This window comes from Euprymna scolopes, chromosome 27 (genome assembly GCF_053919585.1).
Source record: "Euprymna scolopes isolate OS-2025 chromosome 27, ASM5391958v1, whole genome shotgun sequence".
Taxonomy (NCBI): domain Eukaryota; kingdom Metazoa; phylum Mollusca; class Cephalopoda; order Sepiida; family Sepiolidae; genus Euprymna; species Euprymna scolopes.
Genome location: NC_136508.1, coordinates 83,734,348 through 83,759,565, shown reverse-complemented (window position 1 = coordinate 83,759,565; position 25,218 = coordinate 83,734,348). Strand labels below are relative to the sequence as shown.

At 30.9% G+C, this 25,218-nt stretch overlaps 1 protein-coding gene across 1 annotated transcript in view; it reads left to right on the top strand.

The window, feature by feature from the left end:
- The window catches only part of LOC145248628 (uncharacterized), a 157,883-nt gene extending 133,748 nt beyond the window's left edge, over positions 1-24,135 (top strand). Inside the window, exons 17-22 of the mRNA XM_080110305.1 lie at positions 2,782-2,887; positions 16,084-16,127; positions 16,758-16,875; positions 21,685-21,788; positions 22,814-22,931; positions 24,100-24,135. Of these exons, the coding sequence (XP_079966431.1) occupies positions 2,782-2,887; positions 16,084-16,127; positions 16,758-16,875; positions 21,685-21,788; positions 22,814-22,931; positions 24,100-24,135 (526 nt within the window). The remainder of the gene's footprint in view (positions 1-2,781; positions 2,888-16,083; positions 16,128-16,757; positions 16,876-21,684; positions 21,789-22,813; positions 22,932-24,099) is intronic.
- Positions 24,136-25,218: the final 1,083 nt, after the last annotated feature.

Genomic DNA, 25,218 nt, shown 5'->3' with positions numbered 1-25,218 from the left:
ATATACATATATATATATAAATATATATATACATATAAATATATATACATATAAATATATATATGCATATCTATATAAATATATATATACATATATATAAATATATATATAAATATATATATACATATATATAAATATATATATATACATATATATCAATATATATATACATATATATAAATATATATATACATATATATAAATATATATATACATATATATATGAATATATATACATATATATAAATATATATATATACATATATATATATAAATATATATACATATATATAAATATATATATACATATATATATAAATATATATAAATATATATATACATATATATATAAATATATATAAATATATATATACATATATATAAATATATATATATACATATATATATAAATATATATATACATATATATAAATATATATATACATATATATAAATATATATACATGTATATAAATATATATATATATACATATATATAAGTATATATATATATATATACATATAGATAAATATATATATACATATAGGTAAATATATATACATATGTATAGATATATATATACATATATATAAATATATATACATATATATAAATATATATATACATGTAAATATGTATATACATGTATATAAACATATATATATACATGTATATAAATATATATATATATACATATATACATATATACATTTTATAAAGCCCTCCTCTTGGGTTGAGCACTATCGTAAATAATCTTACTGGCTACTTAATTTAGCTGAAAAAATGCGAAGCCCGCGGTTTGTTTACAAACAAACGTTTGAGCCCTTTGCGAGTGGCGGACGGATGTTTATTTAAATAGACATTCGGACAGATTAATTACGGCCACCGCTTCCGTAGTCAGGGGGTAGAACTGCCGACTGTCATCACGAAGGTTCTAGGTTCGATCCTCGGCTTTGTATAGGTGTTAGTCTAGCGACACTGATGAGTTGTGAAACAACGAAACAGGACTGTATGTCGATGACTAAAAATATATTTTATAAAGCCCCCCTCTTGGGTTGAGCACTATCGTAAATAATCTTACTGGCTACTTAATTTAGCTGAAAAAATGCGAAGCTCGCGGTTTGTTTACAAACAAACGTTTGAGCCCTTTACGAGTGGCTGACGGATGTTAATTTAAATAGACATTCGGACAGATTAATTGCGGCCACCGCTTCCGTAGTCAGGGGGTAGAACTGCCGACTGTCATCACGACGGTTCTAGGTTCGATCCTCGGCTTGGGATAGGTGTTAGTCTGGCGGCACTGATGAGTTGTGAAACAACCAAACAGGACTGTATGTCGATGACTAAAAATATATTTTATATATATATATACATATATATAAATATATATATACATGTATATAAATATATATATACATGTATATAAATATATATATATACATGTATATAAATATATATATATATACATGTATATAAATATATATATGCATGTATATATGCATGTATATAAATATATATATATATGCATATATATATAAATATATATATGCATGCATATAAATATATATATATATACATATATATATAAAAATATATATATACATATATATACATATATAAAGATATATATACATATATACATATATATTAATATATATATACATATATATATATATATAAGATTAGGTAGTAGTTTGCTTGAAGCATTGTTGGTAAAGGAATAATGAACAAATAAATAGAAACGCGGAAAATAAAGTAAATACCCATACATAAAGTGTGAAATAATATTGTAGCCACTAAGGATAAAATATATGTATATATATATATAAAATATATGCAGGCCAGGAAAATAAAACATATTTATAGCAAGTTAATACAACTTCCTAAAGAGAAAAAATTAAATAAAAAGAAAGTAAAAGAAATTAAGTTCGACAGAGTTATCTCCCTTACGCTATAATGCACTGAATATAGTATACATATTGTATGTACATATGGTATACGTACATTTACGTGTGTATGTGTATTTATGTACGGGCGTTTGTACATGTGTAGTAGGTATATATAGTATGTATATATTTACTAAACTTTAGCAAAATAAAAAAAAGAAAAGATACAAATAATAAAGTTAAACAGAATTATCACCCTTACACTATAATTTACACGGTAATGAATATTTCAATAAAAATAGCAAGATAAAAGAGGAAAGAAAAGATACAAGTAATAATGTTAACCAGAATTATCTCCCTTACACTATAATTTACCCGGTACTGCATATTTCAATAAAAATATATGAATAAGTGCCTATATACGTAAACAAAGACAGAGTATACAGCTACAAAATAAAACAAATAAAAAACATAAATGCATAAAAGAATAAGCCGGAATTCTTAACACACGAACAAAGATACATAAAAGATAAAAAAAACTATAAACAAAAGAACACAAAATAAAAGCATCAACAACAGCATCGAAAAAAAAAATATTTAATATTTAATACAAACTAGTATAAAACACACACACACACACACACACACACACATATATATATATATATATATATATATATATATGATAATAATGATATCCTATTAATCCTATAAATATCCTATTAATATATTTGCTCTGTTATTAACATATTTAATACTAAGCACTATCAGTGCGAATATATGACAACTTTAAGATTGTATTATATATATATATATATATATATATATATATATATATATATATATATATATATATATATATATATATATATATATAATTTCTTTTATTTCCAGAAACACGAGCAGCAGCATCAATTCGTTTGTTTTGTCAATTTCTCTTCAAAAACCCTTGGAAAATGTGACGCATAAAATATTACTGAATTTTTCACACTTGTCCTCGGTAAGATATGTTTATTTAATCATACAATATAACTAAAAAGATTTATATATACAAACGTGAAACCTATCATCCACTAAAAGTAAGGTTAGAAAACTCAGTACAGCTGTAATATGTAGAGATATGGAAATTTTGGGTATGATTGACCATATTCGGATGGAAAAAGAAAACCATCTATCCTTATGTGCACATATTCTGGATGATAATGACCTCCTAAGCAGGCATAATATATAAATCAGTACAATATGAAAACTATTAATCTTCTCTATCTCTTCTCTTCTTCTATCTATCTATTCTCTATATAAATAAAATGAACTCGTTTTCCCCGTGTGAATTTGACCTTAATAGGATTAAAAATCAAGACATTACATGCAAATGTAATGTGCACAAACTGCAGCATAGAATCTGAGGTGTGCTATAGGCTTATTATCCTTACACTTCCTCGATAACCGTACATTCCTATATTTTTTCCGGTGAGAGTTCACTGCCAAAATCGGTTAGAATTAATGGAAGTTGTAAAATCTTTTCTCTCTAATACAGTCTTCCTACTCCTGCTCCCACTTAACACTGCTGAAAATGCGTCCACAAGGAACAGTGCGGATTGGAATCGTAAAGGATTATTTAAGCCATTTTTTCTCTTTCTTTCGCTTTTCTCCCATAAAAAAATAAATAAAAATAAAAAATATTAAGGTCCGATTAACATTACCTTTTTTCCTTTTTGCTTTTCTATTTACCGTAGAACGCACACTGCGGGACTATTCAGATTTTACTTCTGGTGTTGACAACTCTAACCGAGGAATCTGACTATGAGCTTTATTTATTACTGCTTTCCATTAAAAAGTTATTATTAAATAAACAAACACTTCCTGAGTTACAATTTATTATTACAACGCAACGATATCGTGAAATTACTTGCGTTTCACTTAAAAAACAAAAACAAAAAATAATGAACGCGCTCAACGTCCGATTAAGATTAGATTGTTATGTTTTACATGTTTTTACCGTAAGACGCACCCTGCGAGACTACTCGGTTTTTACTTCCGGTTTTGACGACTCCGACCGAGGAATCTAACTATGAGCTTCACTTATTAGTGCTTTCAACTACACATTTTTTTTATAAAACAAACATTCCATTTTTGTACAAATTACTATTACAACGCTACGATATCGTGAAATTACTTGCATTACACTTGAAAATCAAAAAATAAACATAAACTGCGCGACTACTCGGTCTTTAGTTCCTGTTTTGACTATTCTAACCTAGGAATCTAACTATCAGCAATTAATTATTTACATTTATTATTTACATATTTATATCGGGAAATTACTTGCATTCCAATTGAAAAAACAAAAACAAAATAAAGAACCCGATGAAGGTCCGATTAAGATCCGAAAATATGATTGCTTTTTCTTTACTAAAGAAATCTGTACGTGTTTAAATTAACATTTATGAATGCTTCTTCTTCATTAACGAAATTACACTTGCTATATATTTTGTTCAAACATACAAATGCTGTTGCTTACGTTACGTTCGGGAAAGTCAGTTCAAACTAAAACACTCTGACACTGTTTTATATAGTTTTTAAATTATTTACCCAAAGTTAACACATTCGCCAGAGTCCGCGACGATTTGTCTTCTCCAAATACATCCATAAACACTGTGTTCTTCGAGAGAATTAAACATTTTACATTAAATAAAAACACTAACAAATCAGACCATTACGTACTGCAAGACTACCACTTCTTTTTACATTTTCACCTTTTTTTAATTATTTATTTTATTTGGGGGGGTCCATTGCTGTACTAAGACTATAAGAACCATACATTTTCTCTTTTTATTAGACTTTTCCGTTACACCAAATTGAGCCACATCAACGCGTACCAGGGTACAGCTAGTTATAAATAATATATTAGATTACTATTTTGAAATCTATTCCCGCGTAAGACAAGATTGCACCTGAAGATGGTAGAAGGTTACATCGGTATAAACTCTGTGAGAATAACATCCAAGATGAGAATAGTCGTCGGGACAGTTCAAATAATACATACAACAGTTGCATGATGAAGGGGTGGCGACGAGGCAATAGCCTCTGGCAAATAAATTTGAAGGCATCATATCGTATTCAAACTCTCTGCTTTTCTCATAATAGTTTTCAATATGAGGTTCTATATTTGTTTGATAACTAAGTTTTCGTTGTTTTTAATTACATTTAAAATATTTAAATTTAAAAAGTAACAACTAATATATTCTTCTTTGTTGTTTACGTTTTCCCAGCCTTGAAAAATTTTCCATTACTTTGTAGAAATCAAAAAAAAAAAACAACCAAAACATAAAAATAAGAGCAAAAAGAAGGAAGTTCGAAAATGTTAGTTTTTTAAACTTTACATTTGATTTTAATGATTTGAAAATAAATAGATATTACCTTAGATTTGTTCGAAAATAATTACATTTCAAATGTAAAAATAACGGCGGAAACTTAGTAGTCAATGCAATACGGGAGTCCATGAACTATAGAATCAACGAGTTAGCAATATCAGACGTCTGCCCGCCATTGCAATACAATAAATATAAATCCCATATCTTAATTATCTATAAATAAATTTATGAATTGAAATATTAGTAATGTTATTTACAAACAGGCAAATGTTTATGATGTTTTTTTTTGTTTTATTTTTGCCAAACATTCACCTCGTTTTTCAGAAACTCCAATCGACAGATGTTTTTTTAGAATTACTAATTCGGATTATTCGGTTAAATCGAGCAAAACATTTCGAGAATAACGCGAAAGGTTCGAATATTAAACGCAAGAAACGTTATTTCCAAAAGGTCTCATAAGTTTTCCTTACAATTATTTCTTATCAGTTATCCCTAGAAAATTACAAAAGTTACATTGTACCATCTTAAAAATCATGCTTTACATAATGCGACACCGGTATAATTTCTTTGACTTACAATTAATATAAATTTGTAGTTCAAGTCTAAGTTTTGATACATCGTCCTTTATTATTAAATTTCTCAGCTTACAGAAATTGGATTTATCGTTTTGTTTTGTTTTTTTCTTTTTGTTTTTTTTTTTGTTTTTGTTTTTTGTTTTTTTTTTGTTTTTTGCATTTAAACTTTCCACATCCAATATAAGAACTGTAGTCCAAATAATTCAAATAATATAAATTCCGTGTGTCCGTGTTTCTCTCATTTTTCAATCTTTTTACAAACATTTGGTAACCTTCCAGATGCCAGATGTTCACCGCCTCACCCCCCAGCCGGGACATCGTTTTAAAATTCAAAACACCCCTTCAAATGCATTTTTTTTTACTTGTACTTGGTTCACCAAGTATTCACCAAGTCGTTTTTGCAACTCTTTTTCATTAGTCCAGCAGATTACTGAAATAATTGAAATCTTCCTAAGGTTCCAATTTTTTTTTATAACGTACATAAAATCCTAGTATTTAGTTTACTTCTTCCTCTAAGTTTTATTGTGTATGTGTCTTTCTCGCCTCTACGTTATTTACAAATTATTGTTTTAGTTTTCATTTACGATGAATCAATTATTTATTGAAATCAAAAATTTCCACAATGGTAATTATAAAAAAATCGACTTTAAAATGTTCTTAACATACTAATTATTTATGAAAGAAATCCATTATAATGCATTTCGATTTCTTTATAAAGAAATCATCAATATAATTTTTCGTTAATAAAAAAGAATGACTTAATTGGTGACCCTTCTAAACCTAAAAGTAGCACAAAATTTAATATTGATAGCTTTAAACAAGATATGTGGAGTCATACCGAGTTAAGAAAACTATCGCATAAATAAATTTTTAACTTTGAGGGGGAAGCGAAAAAGCTGTTGATAAAAATGATTTTAGAGTAAATTGATGAATTAACCATTAAAAAAAAGAAAGAAACTATTAAAATAAACCTCGAGATGTCTTTCGACCAATACATGAAGAGTTCAAGTTTAACATATTTGTTTTAGCGGTAAAACTTATGTACGCCATAGAACAAGTAAAAGACTGCATTCTCAATGTGTCAAGAAAACCGTTAAGTTTGGTGACGCCAGTATGATTGTGTGGGAATGATTTCATCTGCAGGAATTATCCCTATTATCCCCATATATGGCAATATTAATGCTGAGATTTACAAAAGACTTCTTCAGTATTTAGTACCAGAAGTACATCATAATTTTCATGAATTTCCTTTTTTGATGCAGGACACTGTACCTTGTCACAAGGCTCAGAAAGTTATGGCATTATTTGAAGTATAAGGAATGAAGTGGCCAGTCCAGAACCCTAATGAAGTCGCCAGCCCAGAGCCCTGACCTAAGTCCAATAGAAAATGTTTAGAAGATAATTTGAGAAAGAGCTCAGAAGAAAACTCGAAAAAACAGGATTAGCTATGGGAGTTATTAAAAGGCGAATGGGAGGGAATTACTGATTAATTTTGAAAGAAGTTAATTAGATCACGTGGTCGATAATGCAGAGAAGAAATAAGGGAATGTTTACCAAATATCCAATTTTGTTGATATTTCTTCAACAATCAAGTATTAAAAAAAATCGTTCCTTAACTTTTGTGCATTAGCTTATTTCTTTTGTTACGTTTAATCGATATTTTTAAGAACACTTATGTCAAATGTCGTATCTTTAAGTAATAATTATACATTACACCCAAATCTTTATTGCTAATTCCATTGTTAAATCGGGCATTCCTTTTTAAGTAATACGCATCTTTGTTGTTTCCGTTTTTTATATCATGCCCGCTATATCCCTATATATATATATATATATATATATATATATATATATATATATATAGATGTGTGTATATATATATGTGTGTGTATATGTGTGTGTGTATATATATATGTGTGTGTGTGCATATATATATATGTGTGTGTGTATATATATATGTGTGTGTGTGTATATATATGTGTGTGTATATATGTGTGTGTATATATATATGTGTGTGTATATATATATATGTGTGTGTGTATATATGTATATATATGTATATATATGTATGTATGTATATATATATATACCCCACCTTCCCTCCTTGTTCCCTTCCTCTCTTCCTCTTCCGCCCTCCTCGCAAACCTCCTCCCCTGACCTCATTCACTCTTCCACTCTTTCATCCCAAAATAGCGAACATTTCTGTAAAAGTCTGAGGACGCTACAGAAGGCTAAAAAAACAGCCGTGTAGCCGAAACAATAATGTAACTTAAAAGAAAGATACGGTAATAAAAAAATAAAACGCATATTTGCTCTACAACAGTATTGAGCACTTTCTTCAGTTTTTATTAATCACCATCTCCACTATATATATATATATATATATAGTAATTTATAAAATATATATGGCGATTAAGCTACACTGAATATTCGGCGTTTCACCCACTATAGGATTCGTCAGGCTTATGCGCGAATTCTGTGGTTGTTTCTCGTTTTTATATATGTTGAGGATTTTAGTTAGCCAATCAACTTCTAGTATCCACCGCGCCCCTTCCTATCAGCCAATGGGCATGCATTTTATCAAACAAAGGATCTGTTTTAGAACTAGGTTAGTGGTTTAAGGCAGACGATTTTCCTTTCTTTCTTTCTTTTCTTTTATATATATATATATATATATATAAATATACATATGTGTACACACATACATGTACACATACATGTACACATACATACATATATATATATATATATATATATATATGTGTGTGATCGTTTGTGTATATTCATGTTTATTTAATTTATTTATTTGTTTGTTTTCTATTGTTTTGTTAGTTTTAAAGCTATTTTGTATCGCTATCCTAGAGTAAGTTTTATTTTGTGAACACAGTTGTTTGCTATTTCTCGTCTACAGTTTAATAGATTTGGGGGTTCTTTAAAGTACAGGATAGCAAATTTTTCATGAAGGCATAATTTACATGGGTTGTCTAAATGTCTGCACGTGGTAGCTTGTCTTATTATTTTCCATTCGACTACCGGCGAATGTCCGCTTTCTTTGAGTTCCCAGTATTTATTCGCTAGTGTTGTTTTTATACGGTGTTTTTTTTTAATTTTTGAATGTACTTTTGTGGTCATAGTATCTAGTTTTGAAATCTAGGGAAGTCATGCCTACGTAATATTTCTTGTTATTCGGGTTTTCTTTCGCAAATATTGTTGCTTGATAAACTATGCTTTTTGTTAGACATTTATTTTGAACTGGGCAAATTGTGCGGTGTCTACAGTTGCATTTATCTTGTTCGTTATTAGTATTTTTATTTATGGTATGGTTGTTCTTGTCCGGAGTTGGTTTGTTATTATTATTATTATTATTATTATTATTATTATTATTATTATTATTATTATTATTATTATTATTATTATTATTATTATTATTTCTGCTAGTGTTGGTTTTATTTTTGTCATGGTGTCTACTTTTTTTATTGTTTATTTTGTTGTTGTTTACATTGTTTTTATTTAGTATTTTGTTATTATATGCTTTAATTATCATCTCTAAATTTTCGTAACAACTGTAAGATAACTTCAAGGTATTTTTATTGAAGATTTTGTGTAAGGGGTTGGTTGCGGGAAAGTGTTTTTCAATAAGATCTAGAAATTTCTTGCCAAGTTTTGTTTTTAACATTTGATTGTATGGGGCCGTATACCAAATTATAGTTCTTTTTCTTCTATTTTTAATTTTATTATAGTTGTTGGTGTTTTGTTGCTTATATTTGATATCGATATTTTTGTATCTACTATTTTTAGGGCTGTTTCGTAGATATTGGTTGACTTGTTAAATGCATTTTCATCGCTTGAGTTATTACTGAGTCTACTTACGATCGAGTTAGGAATGTGTTTTATAATTGATGGTGGGTGGTTGAACTTAGGGTTTACGTAAATTGGAGTAGCGTTATCTTTTAAGTATGGTTCATATGTGTTTTTATCTAAGTTTAACGTGACGTCCAGGAAGTTTGTTATTTTTATGTTAGCTGATACGTCTGCTTTTAGGCCTAATTTTTTCATTTCCTTGTGTATGATTTTCTTAAAGTTTTCTCCCTTGACTTTGTTGGAGTTTTTTATCATAGCTAGTCCGTCATCTCTATATAGGCCGATATCCGTAGTATCGAATATGCTTGTGAGGGTATATAGAATGAATAATCCCACAAGATCTAATGCCTCTGCAGAATCTCTGGCACCCATCGCCAAATCAAACGAATTTTTCATTTTAGTTTTTATCCATTGGTTATTGTTATTTATTAGAACTGATTTTCTACATTTTTTAATGATGTTGATTTCCTCCGAGGATATTTCAGTGTATGCCTCGGCAAATTCTAGGGCAATGTTAAAAAGTTCTTCGGATATCGAGGGATAAAAGTCTATGATGTCAAACTGTATGAACGTACATATATAGGCGCAATTATTCCCCTTTAGACCAAAATACAGTAGTTTTCAAACAACAGATGCCACATACAAATTTCTTATGTCTAGCCTATTAGCCACTGCCTTACGTAACTTTATAAAAACTTTTCTGACACATCCAGATGTTTAAATAAAATCCTAGATTACATCCGAGGAGCTACAGCATCACTGTCGCATTAACCTACAGAGGAAGTAGTCCCAGTTTATACACCCTATCACTAAAGTCCTACCACCGCCACCAGGTTTTTTATACACAGGGGTACGGATACTGTAGTTTCACCCTCCGTAACTGATTCATAAACTCATAGCACGGCCGTTAAATTCCCGTCCGCCGATTCGAGAAATAATACATTCCCCCTGAAAACCTTCCGGCTATTCTCATTGGTTTACAATAGAACGAGACATTATTCCAGAATACAATCCTATACACTAAAACGAACGATCAAGATGATCCAACATGACGTCTACAGGTACACACTTACTTAACCGCTGGGAATCAATTGCTTCTCTCTCTCTCTCTCTCTCTCTCTCTCTCTCTCTCTCTCTCTCTCTCTCTCTCTCTCTCTAAATGTGTTTTCCAGAGAGAGAGAGAGACAGACAGACAGACAGAGGAGAGAGATTTATATGTGTTTTATTTACATTCGACCACAGTATCGAACCGACCAAAACATAAATAGATAGATAGATAGATAGATAGATAGATAGATAGATAAAGAGCTTACTTAGCTGCTCGGAATTATATATATATATATATATATATATATCTTTTTCTCTAAATGTGTTTACCGAGAGAGAGAGAGAGAGAGAGAGAGAGAGAGAGAGACAGACAGACAGACAGACAGACAGAGAGGGAGGACAGACAGCAAACTGAAAGACGGAGGGAGAGAGACGGACACAGAGCAAAAGCAACAGAGTGAGTTTACGGAACGTAGACAGAACGTTTTCACAAGTAAACAAATAAATAATATACGTTAAGAGTTTTAGATAAAAATAATTTCTTTTATTTTAAATATAGAACTTTTAAATGAAAAATTTTAAATTATAAAATAAAACACATTAAATAATTTTAAATCTTCATTTTTCATTTCTTTTTTATTTGTTAAACAGCGTATTATTTGTATTGTTCAATGTTCAATATTTTAAATTTAAAATTATACAATAAAAAAATTTAAATTATGAAATAAAACACATTAAATCCTTTTATTTGTTAAACACTGTGGTTAATCTATATACTGGTGTCGACCCAACGTGTCCCTTTTTTTAATAACAGGGTTGGAGGCTACTTGTAAAACTAAACGGCAAAAAAAAACAGACCATTTATAAACCACGGATAAAATACTTTTTCATAAATAAGTAATAAACAGAACATTATCTGTACTGGTTTTATTTTATCATAATTTCTAGGATATTTTTTATGGAATCCTTGAAACGGCATTTAAAAAAAACATCTTGATATTTTTTAAAACTATCAAGTTTTCATTTTTTTTTTTTTATGGCTTTGCTATCGTCAGTATTTTTAGTCAAATGTACACATTAAATCGTGTTTGTACTTATATAAGATATAATTCGCTAAAGACCCCAAAATGAAACAATGGTTCTTGAGAAAACGAAAATGATTAGGTACTGATTTCTTTATTTGATACTTGGATTTTGACGCGGACGTTCACAATATGCATAGTATCATGTTTTATTTCCTGTTTTTTTAGTCCGTTAAAAATTACAGACTCTCTCTCTCTCTCTCTCTCTCTCTCTCTCTCTCTCTCTCTCTCTCTCTCTCTCTCTCACACACACACACACACACACACACACACACTCGACAGCTAAATGGATGGCTTCCTTTTTCATATTCCTTTCATCATTCACTATACAGGTTCGAGCCCTGCTACTTTATTTTCTTTCTTTTTTTTTCACATCTCTCCACCTGGGCTGACTACTGCGTCTAATTTTTTTATGTTTACCCGCGTTAATATATATATATATATATATATATATATATATATATATATATATATATATGTATTATTTTTTAATGGCTGGGGCTTGCTTAATATGCATATAGGAGTTGGGGTGTCTTTGGCAGCAGTAACAACAACAACAACAATCGTACTTTATTTTTTTCGCGGAGGGGGGACGCTTCCACCGGGCACCGCTGGTTAGCGGGTACTACTAGTAATATATAATAATATATAATATTATAATACTAAAATTAACTCGCTTTTTCGTCGTCAATATTGTGCAATTATAAGCAGATAACCGAAAACTTCATACTCACATCTTTTTTTCGCACAACACAATCACCATATCGTTTAAAGAAAAACATTCTGTATTTTTATTTGATGCATGAAATTATTTCATTCATTCCAAAATGTCAACCTCTCTAAAATTCATTTCCCAAAGAGAGAGTAGCAACAGCGTTTTACCTATATAATTTATCTCATCCCACGCTAGAAGTCAACACCGGGGCAGAATTTTACACAGTTGATACAATTTCAGAGCACCATCATATTACATAGCAATAATATTATTGTATTATGGTGTAAGAACTAGGTATATCCCATAAGGTAATAAATAAAAATTGATATGCATCCTTTAATACATATTTAAACATAATAACATGATATATTACTACAATTACTGCCATTGTAAATTTAGGTACTTTGTTTATCTCTTTAGGCAGTATGATATATGGATGCCTTATGCACTAATACATATATGTACTATTACATAAAAGGCGCTTTGTCTCTGTATGTGAATTCGTTCCTTATAGACTCCGAAACGTCTGGACCGATATTTTTAGATTTCACACAAATATATTTCATGTACCTGACATTGTTCTTCAATATGGTTTGTATCGGGATATCTTTAGTAAGTATCAATAATCGATAATCGAAAACATCCCATGAAAGAAAGAACAGGCTATTTTGTACCAAAAGTTAACATCTTATACAACTTTACATCACAAGTGCATTTGAGAAGTTTTATTACCGTAGAAGCAGAAAAGCCCGGCATATAAAATTAACAGTACACGTCCTTTGATATTACAATGAAGTGTTCGAAATGAATATTAATATTTAAAGTAGAATTGCACCATGATACTTGACTTCTTCATTTTAAACTTAAATTCAAACTATTATCAAACACTAGCAGAAAGTCACGGCGAATAAAATCAACAGTAGGTTCTTTAATATGATAGGGGCGCGTTCGAATATAATATTTCTGTTTAGAGCACAATCGAACTATTACTTGACTTTGTATTTTAAATTTTAAGCCTTTATTCATAAAATGATTTTATAAAATCAACAGTAGATTCTCTACAGTGCAATATAGACTGCATTGTATTGTGGACTATCACTGCGGTGAGGCATATGAACCTTCCTCCTGGAGCAGACAATCAATCGTTTTGATTGAAAAATGGACGATTTCACCGATGTCAATAACAAATAAAATTATGTGAACATAAAACATTCGTTAATCATCATACAATCACGGAAAATGTCGGGTCGTCTGATAGTACGTTAATAAGCATTCGTTAATATATATTTAAACATAATAGCACAATATATTTCTTCAATTTTTGAGATCGTAGAATATCATAGCACGCTCAATTATTTTGCAAAAACGAAGAATACATTTTAATAAACAATTACATTCGTGACTACAATTTGCGTACTTTGCTTCTTAGTTTTGTATATTCAAAATTATATTTTATGTTTGGAATAGATTTTCAAATACACTGATTACAGTAAGTTAAAAATTATTTATTTACACTGTAATCTCGCAAAATTCAACCTTTTCCGATTTAGAAATATTATCATTACCTTATCCGGTGAGATGTAGAAATATGTACTTTCAGTATCCACTTCTCAATGATTAGTGCTCAGTACGCGAGTAGAGTTTAATAATAGTATGGAAATATACTCATAGTAACTGAGCTATACAGACATGTCGACAATGATTCAATCCCAATGAAAAAGTAACCTGAGAAAAATAATTATTTGTGTATTTGTGTATTTAACTATTGAAAAGATAAACTAGTGGAAATAAGATGACATCGATTTGTTTTTGTGCGCATTTTGTAATTATTTGAATCTTATTCGTATTCTGGGTTTAATTTGATTGCAGAAAAATTCATTTTCTTTAAAATATCCTTAATTTCATAATCATCTAGAGACAATGTGTTTAGAAAATTGGCAGATACAATTGTAATAATAAAGACGAGTTTTTTTAAGTAGCATGGCTGCCCGGCGTTGCCCGGGTATTTGGAGATGTATGTTGAGTAAAAAAAAAAAAAAAGTAGTCAATTTTTTTTTAACTTTGACCCCTATTATGACACCTTAACATTTATTGTTTTGGGCTCAAATTAAGTTAAGTTAGATCCATGTCGAATGAACTTATATCTAAAATTTCAAGTGTTTAGACCGAAAATTTCGGAGGAGTTTAGTAGAGTTCTCAAAGGCCAAATCGTTGGACTTTGACCCCTTAATCGCCAAATTTCTGTCCGAAAACCGTTCACATCAATTTTCCCAAATCTCAATACCCTGTATATCAGATTTCGAGTCTGTAGACTTAAATTTGACAGAGTTATTATGTAGGGAAATGTATACACAGAGATACACAGAGATACACACACACACAGATACACAGATACACACACACACACACACTTTCACTTTAATATATATATATATTTTTTTTACATAGGCATCACCACATTATCAAGGCCAAGAGGCCACTCAAGGATAAGGGTTAAAGAGTGTACAGTAGAAATTGGACAATATAGTAATCATTAGTAATGAAAATTTGGTAAATTTGATAACTTATATGGAACGGCTCATCAAGAACTTATTTACGTTAGACTTGAAGACAACCATATTGTAGTCAGCCGGAAAGCAGGAAAACGGAAGACAATTCCACAGGCGTGCAGTTCTAAGAAATAAGCTTTGTTCATGGAATCTACGTTTAGGTTTAGGCACAGATAAAGAGTGGGGGGAATTATTGATAGTGTTTTCAGCTAGACGAGTGTTTCTTGTGAAAGTTTGGCGAGGGGGGACCATAGATTGAAGCTCAGTCGAACACTTCCCATGAAAATAACGATACATCAGAGACAAACTCGCAACATCTCTTCTGTGAGATAGAGGTTGCAAGGAGGAGAAAAGGACATCTCCTACGAGGCTACGAAGTCTATTTTGAACTCTATCAAGGCAGGACAAGTCCTTTCTAGCAGCTCCTGCCCAGATGTGGCAACAGTATTCCATCCTTGGACGTACCTGGCTCTTATATAGATAGAGAATAGCGTCAGCAGTGAGATATCTACCGGATCGATAGAAAGATCCCACCATTTTTCCAGCGGCCTTGGCAACAGATTTGATGTACGTGCTCCATTTAAGATCAGGAGTAATGGTCAAGCCAAGAAGCTTGTCAAAACTTGAGGCCTCCTGAAGACGAGAGCCATTCATTTCAATTGATGCCAGATGTGGATCAGAATCTTGATGATGTAAAGAGAGAAGCTTGGTTTTAGATGCATTAAAAGTAACCAGCCACTCCTTACCCCATTTTACTATATATATATATATATATCTATATCTATCTATATATATATATACATATATATATACATATATATATATATATGTATAAATATAGATATATAGAAAGAGAGTATGAGAGAGAGAGAGAGAGGGGGGATTATAAAGAGTTTAATCGATTCATGAAGATGTGTAATGCACAGTTGGACACTAACTATTAGTGATTCATATTTCAACTTTTATTTTTTTTATATTTATTTATTTTCACAGGAATACCATGAGTCGTCTTGCAACTTCTGGGATTTCGATATCAAGTAAGTAAATTATTTTTAATGTCGACATGAATAATATATATATATATATATATATATATATATATATATATATATATATATATATATATATATATACGATTGACAGTATAACTAGATCTTTCGTTGTAAAAGTCTTAGAAAATGGTTGATGAAAAATAAAACTTCTATAAATACAATATGTAATATTTTTTATTTCTTATTCACTTTCAATTTCGATTAACAGTGTGTTACATGGTGTCAACGTTTTCTAATATTTCGAAGATATAAATTCCTTTGCAGGTTACCACAATTTCAGAGTAGCCTGTATATCAATATCTGTCGGAAATATGTTTGAAACGGCAACAATTAAAGTCCTGGGCATGTTTAGATCCCACACTTCTAAACTATTAGTAATATGCCCTATATGATCCGCTGTATTTACATAGTAAAAAAGATTTAAGCGTAATCTCTAAGAGAGATACTAATGTATTAAGCAAATAGAATTCTATCATTTTACCCCTTATGGACTACCGCTCTCCCTTCGTTCTCTCTCTCTCTCTCTCTCTCTCTCTCTCTCTCTCACTCCTCTCTCTCTCCTTCTTCTTCTTCTCTATTCATCTTATGTCCTCTCTTTTATTATTTTGCAAACAGTTCTACTGATGGTGGCTATTGGTCGACAAGAGGATGTGAAGTGGTTGAATCCAATTCTAAATACACTGTGTGTGGTTGTGACCATTTGACTAACTTCGCCATATTAATGAATCCTGTAGTAAGTATTAATAAATAATACATTTTGACTTTGTTCTCAATTCTGGTGTGCTGTGAACATGTCATTTTCTAATCTGGAACGATAACTTCGGGTAGCAGGCAAATATTGTCCTTTAAAATTTTGATATAATCGTAATGTGATTCAGTTAGTATAGTATTAAATATAAAACACACATGAAACGTAACAATTTATTCCAGTTCCACTGTAAAAGATAGAAATTACTTCTGGGGCCAAAAGAAGAAGTGCATACTTTCACTGTTATAATTACGCCAAATATTTTAAGTCATATGTGTGCGTGTGTGTGTATGTATACACATATGTATGTGCATATATATATATATATATATATATATATATATATATATATATATATCAGTTCGAGCACTGTTAAGCGTTGGGCAGGTGTTTATCTAATAAACATTTCATGAATCATTTACGAGTACCGATTCGTAGTCCAGTGGTTAGAGCTACCGACTGTCACCGCGATGTTTGTAGGTTCGATCCACGGCTAAGAAAAAACGCTAGTCTAGCCGCACTGATGAGCTGTGATAGTGAAACAGTGATATATATATATATATATATTACAACTTATACAAATATTAAAAAATATACATGCATTTATTATTAATGTCAGCCGTTGATATTTTGACACTGGCGATGTAGTTACTTCCTTGGACCTCGTATAGATTATAAATATATAGAAACACGAAATAAACACATACATAATGTATCACTAATATTATATATGTCAACGTTACTGCTATACGTTCTTCTATGTCGACCCAAGACAGCAGTGCGTATATATTTAATAAATATGTAATTCAATAATGACCAACCAATGCACAGCAAATAAAACTTTGTGTCGAAATGTTGAAATTAATTAAAGACTACATTTTTAACTTGATGAAATGCTATGAGCAAAAGTAAAGAAGTGAACCGCATAAATTTCAACGATAGAATGCCACAGATCCTGAATAAACCAGATCAAGGCTAGCAACGTCAGCAAAAATCACAATTTCTCATAATCACGTAACTTGAAAAATTAATAAAGTCTGCAATTTTGAATTTTTTTTTTTTTTTTGTAGTTTATATGTGTACGTTGCGGTGCTCATAAAACCAGAGTCTGTTAAGAATTTTTTTCTGGTATTTACTTTTGATTTTTTTGTCATTGAATCTTTTCTATTACAAACTTGACTCTTATCGTTCTCACATTACTTTTTATTGCTTAGACTAAAATGTTCACCATATTGGAACGAGCCTTAATATTAATGACAAGACTCACCCTATAAAGAAATATGAATGGGATTGTTTGAAAAGATTTGATTTGATTTTTTTTTTACAGGTCATCAACTAGTGTTGAGCAATTTAGAGCCAATAAGTTTATACTTTCATTATTTCCTTTTATTAAGGTATTTTTTCAAGTATAGAATGTATTATTTCTAATAGATGAGTGATTTTATTTTATTTTTGTAGTGTTCGATTTTCTTTCAACAATTTTTGTTTCTTTTGGAATGTTTAAGATGTTATGTGGATCATCCATGTTATTTACTTGGTAATTGATATTTTTGCTGGTTGGATTCGTTTCTAAACAAATAAAATAGTTGTTAATTTAATTTTATGTCATAGCAACTCCTTTTAGTCTGTTCAGTATCGAACTCTATCATTTCTGTAAATGTTTTTGCATTTTAAATTACCACTAGACAACCCGTGACCCATTGGGTCAGTATGTTATATTAGCTATGGAATTCATGTATAAGCATGACACTTTTGACGTAAAGAAAATAGTTTTTTTTTTATATTAACAGGAACATTTCTATGAAAGTATATTAAAATGAAAAAGGAATATAGATAGATTTCTATGAGTCGTTCTGTTTATTATAATTGATTATTTTTGAAAAAAAAATACAGTTACTGAATTATAAGTGGTTGGCCATACTTATAGGTAAATGGGCACTGAACAGATACCATAATACATATTATAGTTAAATTCAAATTTTGATATATCTGCTTTTTTTACATCGTTCATTTCTGTATTACGTTTAAGTTATTTTAAATCCCACTCTTCCCATGTTAAATAATAATTTCGAAATAATAACGTTAATATTTCAGCGTCCCAATTGTTCTTTTGTTTTTTGTTTATTTTAACCCCCACTCTTCCCATGTTAAATAATAATTTCGAAATAATAACATTAATATTTTAGCGTCCCAATTGTTCCTTTGTTTTGTTTTTGTTTTTTTCGCGTTTAAATAATCCAAATAAACAATTGTTAATACTGTCTGGGTTTTTTTTACATCGTTCATTTCTGTATTATGCTTAAGTTATTTTAAACCCCACTCTTCCCATGTTAAATAATAATTTCGAAATAATAACGTTAATATTTCACTGCGCAGGTCATGCGCGCATGCGCAACCGGATGTCGTAAACCGGAAAGTGGGCTACATTCATCGTTACAAGATCATTTGAGTTTCATAATTATATAGATTATCAAATGTTTATAAATTCATTAGCTTTGTATGCCCATGTTCTAAATAAATTGAAAGAAATCGACCATGGTGCAATCAGGTGGAAAACAGGCGAATAGTTCTTAGAAATAAACTGTTTATGGTAGTTCCGTTCAGCATCAGGTGCGTATGGGCAGAAGGAAAATTATTTACAGCGGTTGTAGTCTTATATTGTCGTCTAAATATTTTATAGAAGCAGTTTTACGAAATGCGTGCCATTGTGTATACATTGTGATGGCCGTAGTTTTTGTAATCAAACAACAACTTCTTAAATCAACAAAGTTTTATTTATTTTACAGAAGATAATCTGATAAGCGATAGATGTAAGGTCAGTATGGTTCAGCAATAGAGTTTGAGTCTGTATGGGAGGTCGGACGACGGCAGAAGTGTGTCGCTGGTTTCTCTCTCTTCTCTCTGTTTGATTGTCTTTGTTTTCACTTATTTTTATATTTAAAATTCCGTTGGTTGGAATTACTGTTCAGTTATTTTGACATTCTTGTGTCATGCTTTATACTTTTAGCAATTTCAATCCAGAGTTAAATATTTCTCTTATTGTTTCCTTATCTTCATTCTTCGATTGGAATGTAGAGTTGACGTCATCGCTAACAATCCGATTTATATTATTTAATTATTAGAATAATGAGTATATTATATTTATTTATTTATTTATTTATTTGTTTTCGGACTATTATCCTCATCTTTATAGTTGTCTCACGACGTTTCAGCTAACTATTCCTCTGGCTTTCGTCAGGTGGTTAACCGCGACGAGATAGAAATGCTGAATCCCTTAACTGTATCTTCAGCTTACGTTTTGGCCAACTAATCCTCTGGCCGGCTTTGAGTAGAATTAAAACTTCAGACAATGCTCACCTGAAACTGTAGAGATTCAACGTCTCTATTCACTGCGCCACGCCCGTAAAAGAAAGTTGGGGGTTACATCGACCGAAATATTGTGAAAATGACACTCAAGATAAGAAGAGTAGTCAGAAAAAACAAATAATTATGATAGTGTGTGTGCATATTAGCCTGTATGTTTATTAGTGAGAGTGTATATATATATATATATATATATATATATATATATATATATATATATATATATATATATATATATATATGTAAGATCTATCGTTGATTTATTTTTTTAGCGATACTATGATATTTAATTGTTACGCTAGCCTAAGCGTTTCGAGGGATTTACCTGCCTTTTGTCCACGTTCAAAATAATATATATGTACATATATATTTAAATATATATTTGTGTTAAATGTTTTTATTTTGTTTTTCATGGAGGTGGAGCATCCTATAGGATGCCAGACATTCACCCACAATTTCAGTCACTCCAACCGAAGATTTTGTTAAATTCTAACCGTTCCTTTGAATGCAATTGTTTGTGTTTCTCCTGTACTTAGTTCACCGGGTATATTCAACAGGTAATTTTTTAAATTCTTTTTCATGGATCCGGTTGCTCCTATAATTGTTGGAATGATGGAGATATTACTAAGATTCTAAATTTTTATGTCGTACATAAGACTTTGGTATTTCGTTATCTTCTATTTCTCAGTACTGTTAAGACTAGCATCATTAGTGCTACTTACTTCAACCAAGGTTGCTACTTTCTTCCTCTTGTCCCATATCTCTATATTAGGCTTAACAGCCCCGTTTTCTAAGTACGTGGCTGTAGGAATTTCATAGTCATAATGGAAGTTGTATTACTTATTTCCAACTGTTCTTTCTTGTATATGCTCCCACGACTTGCTGCTACAATGGATGTTCAGCGTTTTACAGATTTTCCAATGGAGACATTTGCACACTCTATTGTGTTTCATTGTTTATTAGCCGTCCCCCAGCAGAACTTTACATCTGGATGTCAGGTGGCTCACATTCTCTATTTCTGAGTGGCAGAACCTGTACTTGTTATTACTGAGAACACTCATTTTTTACATAAGTGCATTAGTCATCAAGCCTTGGTCTTGGGCAGTTTGTTTGCATGTACATGTATGATCATTAATGCCGGAGTCATGTGCGTTTATGTGAGTGTAGTTATGAATTGTGTACATGTGTCCGGTGAGTATCGTGTGTATGCTATACTGGGCGTTTGTATACCTCGTTGCGTTATTCGGGCTCATTACCTGCAAAGAGCAGAGGCAGGATTATACTGTGTGCACGTCTGTCAAGCAGAAAAGAGAAATAGAGAAAGCAGTGGATTCTTATTGTATGCGCTGAAATTACATCCATAATTAGCTGAAAAAAAAAGCTTGCTGATTAGAAATTTGTTCAATGAAGAATTTCATATTTCTTTTGCAGTCGCACAAGAGCCGTGAAATCCTTAACATCATCACAATAGTTGGATGCAGCATTTCAATCATTGCACTTGCCGTCACAATAATCGTTTATATGATCTTTTGGAAGTAAGTGGTTTCTTTTATTGTCTATTATTTATATAAAACGAAAACTAATTCATTAAAAAGGCATTATTGTTTTAATAAATATATTATTCAACATTTAATAGATTATAATTAATAAATTTGTTTGGAAAAGTTCATGTAAACATTAACTTTGTTGCCGTACTATTCCAAATAATCGTTTTCAATTGCAAAATTTAAAATACTTGTATTTAATACATCAGGAAAGTTCATTTGGTGTCCTGCTTGCTTGACAGGCAAAGAGCACTCAAAGCTTTCCTGCGAATAAGAGCGAGGGATAGGCGATAATAGACACAAAGCAATTCACGATGGTTCCAGTATGGCGAATCAGCAATAAACCAAGACTTCCCTGCAACCTCTTTCCCACAGAAGAGACGCTGCGAGCGTTATTTTCATGGCAAATGCTCGTCTGAACTACAATCTATGGCTCCCCTTACTTGACTTTCACGAAAAATACTTGTCTATCTGAAACCATTATTAATAATTTCCCCCAATCTTTATCTGTGCCTAAACCTAGACATAGATTCCATGAACACGCCTGTGGAACTCTTTTCTGTTTCTATGCTTTCCAAGTAACTACAATACAGTCCAACTTGAATAAGTTCTTGATGAGCAGTTCCCTTAAATAATTCAATTTACAATATTTCCACTACTAACGATTACTACGATATCGTCCCATTAACTACGGTACATAATATACCCTTATCCTCGAATGGCCTCCGGGCCTTGGTAAGTGGTGACTCCTTTATAAAAAGAAAAATTTTGGAGAAAGAAAACGAAAGCGAAATGATTTCTTTAGTAAATCTTGCTTGATTTAGTCTCAATTTTTACACAATAATCTAGTATTTGAGACTTTGTTCTATAATATATGATATATTCTATAATATATGATATATTCTATAATATATGATATATTCTATAATATATTTCAAGGTGAGAACTTATGATCAAATTATAAGGGATTCAAATCTGCTAAAATTTATTAAAATGTTTATGTTTCTATTTTTCAGGCACGTAACTTCCACGGATGCAAGTAAGTCACAAAGCGTTCTCCTCATAAATATGTGTGTATCTCTCATCATAGCATATGTGATTTTCGTTGCATTCGTCGAAGGGCCGCGGGAGAAGGTAAGATAACAAATTACTATTATTCGATAAGTTCAACAATAGTGTCAGCAACAGTGTCAACAATAGCGTTCACAATAATTAAGTCCAAAATAAATGCACAATAAATTTACAATGAATTCAACGATAGTGTCAACAATAAAGCCTACAATAGTGACCACAATGGTTCCCCAACTGTATTCACATTGAAGTCAACCATAAAGTCCATAATAAATTCCTAATTATGTTTGCAATAAAATAAATAAGTCCATAAAAGTTTCTACAATAAATCTGCAATAGATTCTAAAATAAAGTTAATACAATTTTACTGAAACATGGCTTATTGCCTCTGAATAGTAAGATGCTACTGTGATGTGAGCCAGATTTATAGACGCGGCCTAAATTAGGAGTTAAGCAGGAAGAATTTCTGCGTGTTGGTTACATCGAGAAAAAAAGAACGAGGAAGGAATTTTAAAAGTAAGCGGTCCGTGAAGTGGAAAGATTTCCGGGATTTCTATATTTAAGCGGTATTATTTTGCTGTTAGTCAAACCATGCGGGTTATTTTCCTTCTTTTTTTATGTTTTATTTTTCTTCCTTTGAAAATTGTAATGCTGGGTATGAGGCAGCCAAACCAGCTGCCAACATTGCCCCGCTTTTTTATTGAAACCAACCGAGAGCTCTTTTTAGTATCCTCGCTGTTCCCTTAAGTGCAATTGTCTAGAATAGAAGTGCATTTTGTTCATAGAAGCACATATAAAACAATCACAGAAATGCAACACTGCAGTGATGTAACCGGAACTGAAGTTTGGCAGGCATTAATTTCAAGATATTATTAACAACCAAAATTGATTGCAATGCATTGCTTGGAATTTGATAGATTCAATACATTTTTCTATTCTTAACTGCGGTAAAAAGTGCTGTTTATTTGTGTTTCCTTTTGTTTCAGACCATCCTAAGATATGTGTTTATTTAACTTTGTTTCTGTCGATCTGTATCCTGCATTACGTCTTCTTAGCATGTTAATAAGTGACATCATGATTAGGAAAAACACTAGTGAAGATAATAATTCTCATTAAAGTACACATATCTGTATTCCTATCTCTTCCTCCATTTTCTCATAGTCGTCATTTTTATATTGATCTTTATCATAAAGTTGACAGAATTATATTTGTTGTTTTTTCCATATTTAAGCATACGATTATCTATGCTTGGAAGATTGTGTCATAATCACCCCATGTCATGGTTATGTTCTAACTTTTACTTGTTTCAGTATATTTTGTTCACATATTGTCATAAACGGTAAATAAGGGAAATAACTGGAACAGAGAAAAGAATATAATTATCTCCCTTGGTGAGACGAGTGACGAGGGAGACAGAACAGATTCAAGATGGCTGACGAACATGAAAACAATATTGTTTCTTGTAATTTTATAATTATTTCTATTTTATTTAATGGTAAATTAATAAATAAATAAAGCTTAATAACCACACAAATTGTTTTTGATGATTCCAATAATCAGCGACCCATGATGTCATACTCACGAACACAACAAATTGGCAACGAAATGTGAAAAATATCATAATTTAAACATGACACCACAAAAAAAGTTGGGGAGAAAAGTAAATCTAACGGATATTTTTTTACGTCTTCAGAGTATTTTTTTCTATTCATTTTTTTTTTTTTTTTTTTGCACAAACGAAAAAAACTTAATTATTTCCGTTATGGATTCAAATTTGCTGGAAAAAGCTATTGAGAAGTCTGCAGGAACAGTTTTCGGAATCACAAAACAAGTTGTTGCTAAATTCTTCTGGGTATATTTTTATTTTTTTTTTTTTTTTCAACTTAAGTCCCGTAATTACAGATTTTCCCAAGCATAAAATTAAGTCGTTTACATCTGTCATATTCTCAGCCAGCAGTAATCGAATGATATTCTCGCAAATGAATAGCAATATATCCTACTGTTATTCGGAAGGACATATCTTCCGTCACACAACTAGATGTGACTTCAAGATTCAGAGTTGGCTGAGCATTTCGTCGGATAAGCCTTAACTGGTTTAATTTTTTTCTTTATTTTCTTCGATTGATTTTGTTGTATGTGCACGCACTACCTCAGCCAACTTGAAAGCTAATGAATCATAGAGTGATGAGATATGCAACACTCTCTTTAGAGACTAGCGCCCAAGTATTTGGTGATTTTAATGTCCACCAAAGTAACTGATCCGGGTTCTCAAGCTCTACAGATGTAGGTGGTAGCAGCATGCATAGTTTTTCTATTGTGCACTACTTTCACAGACTGACACATTCATGAC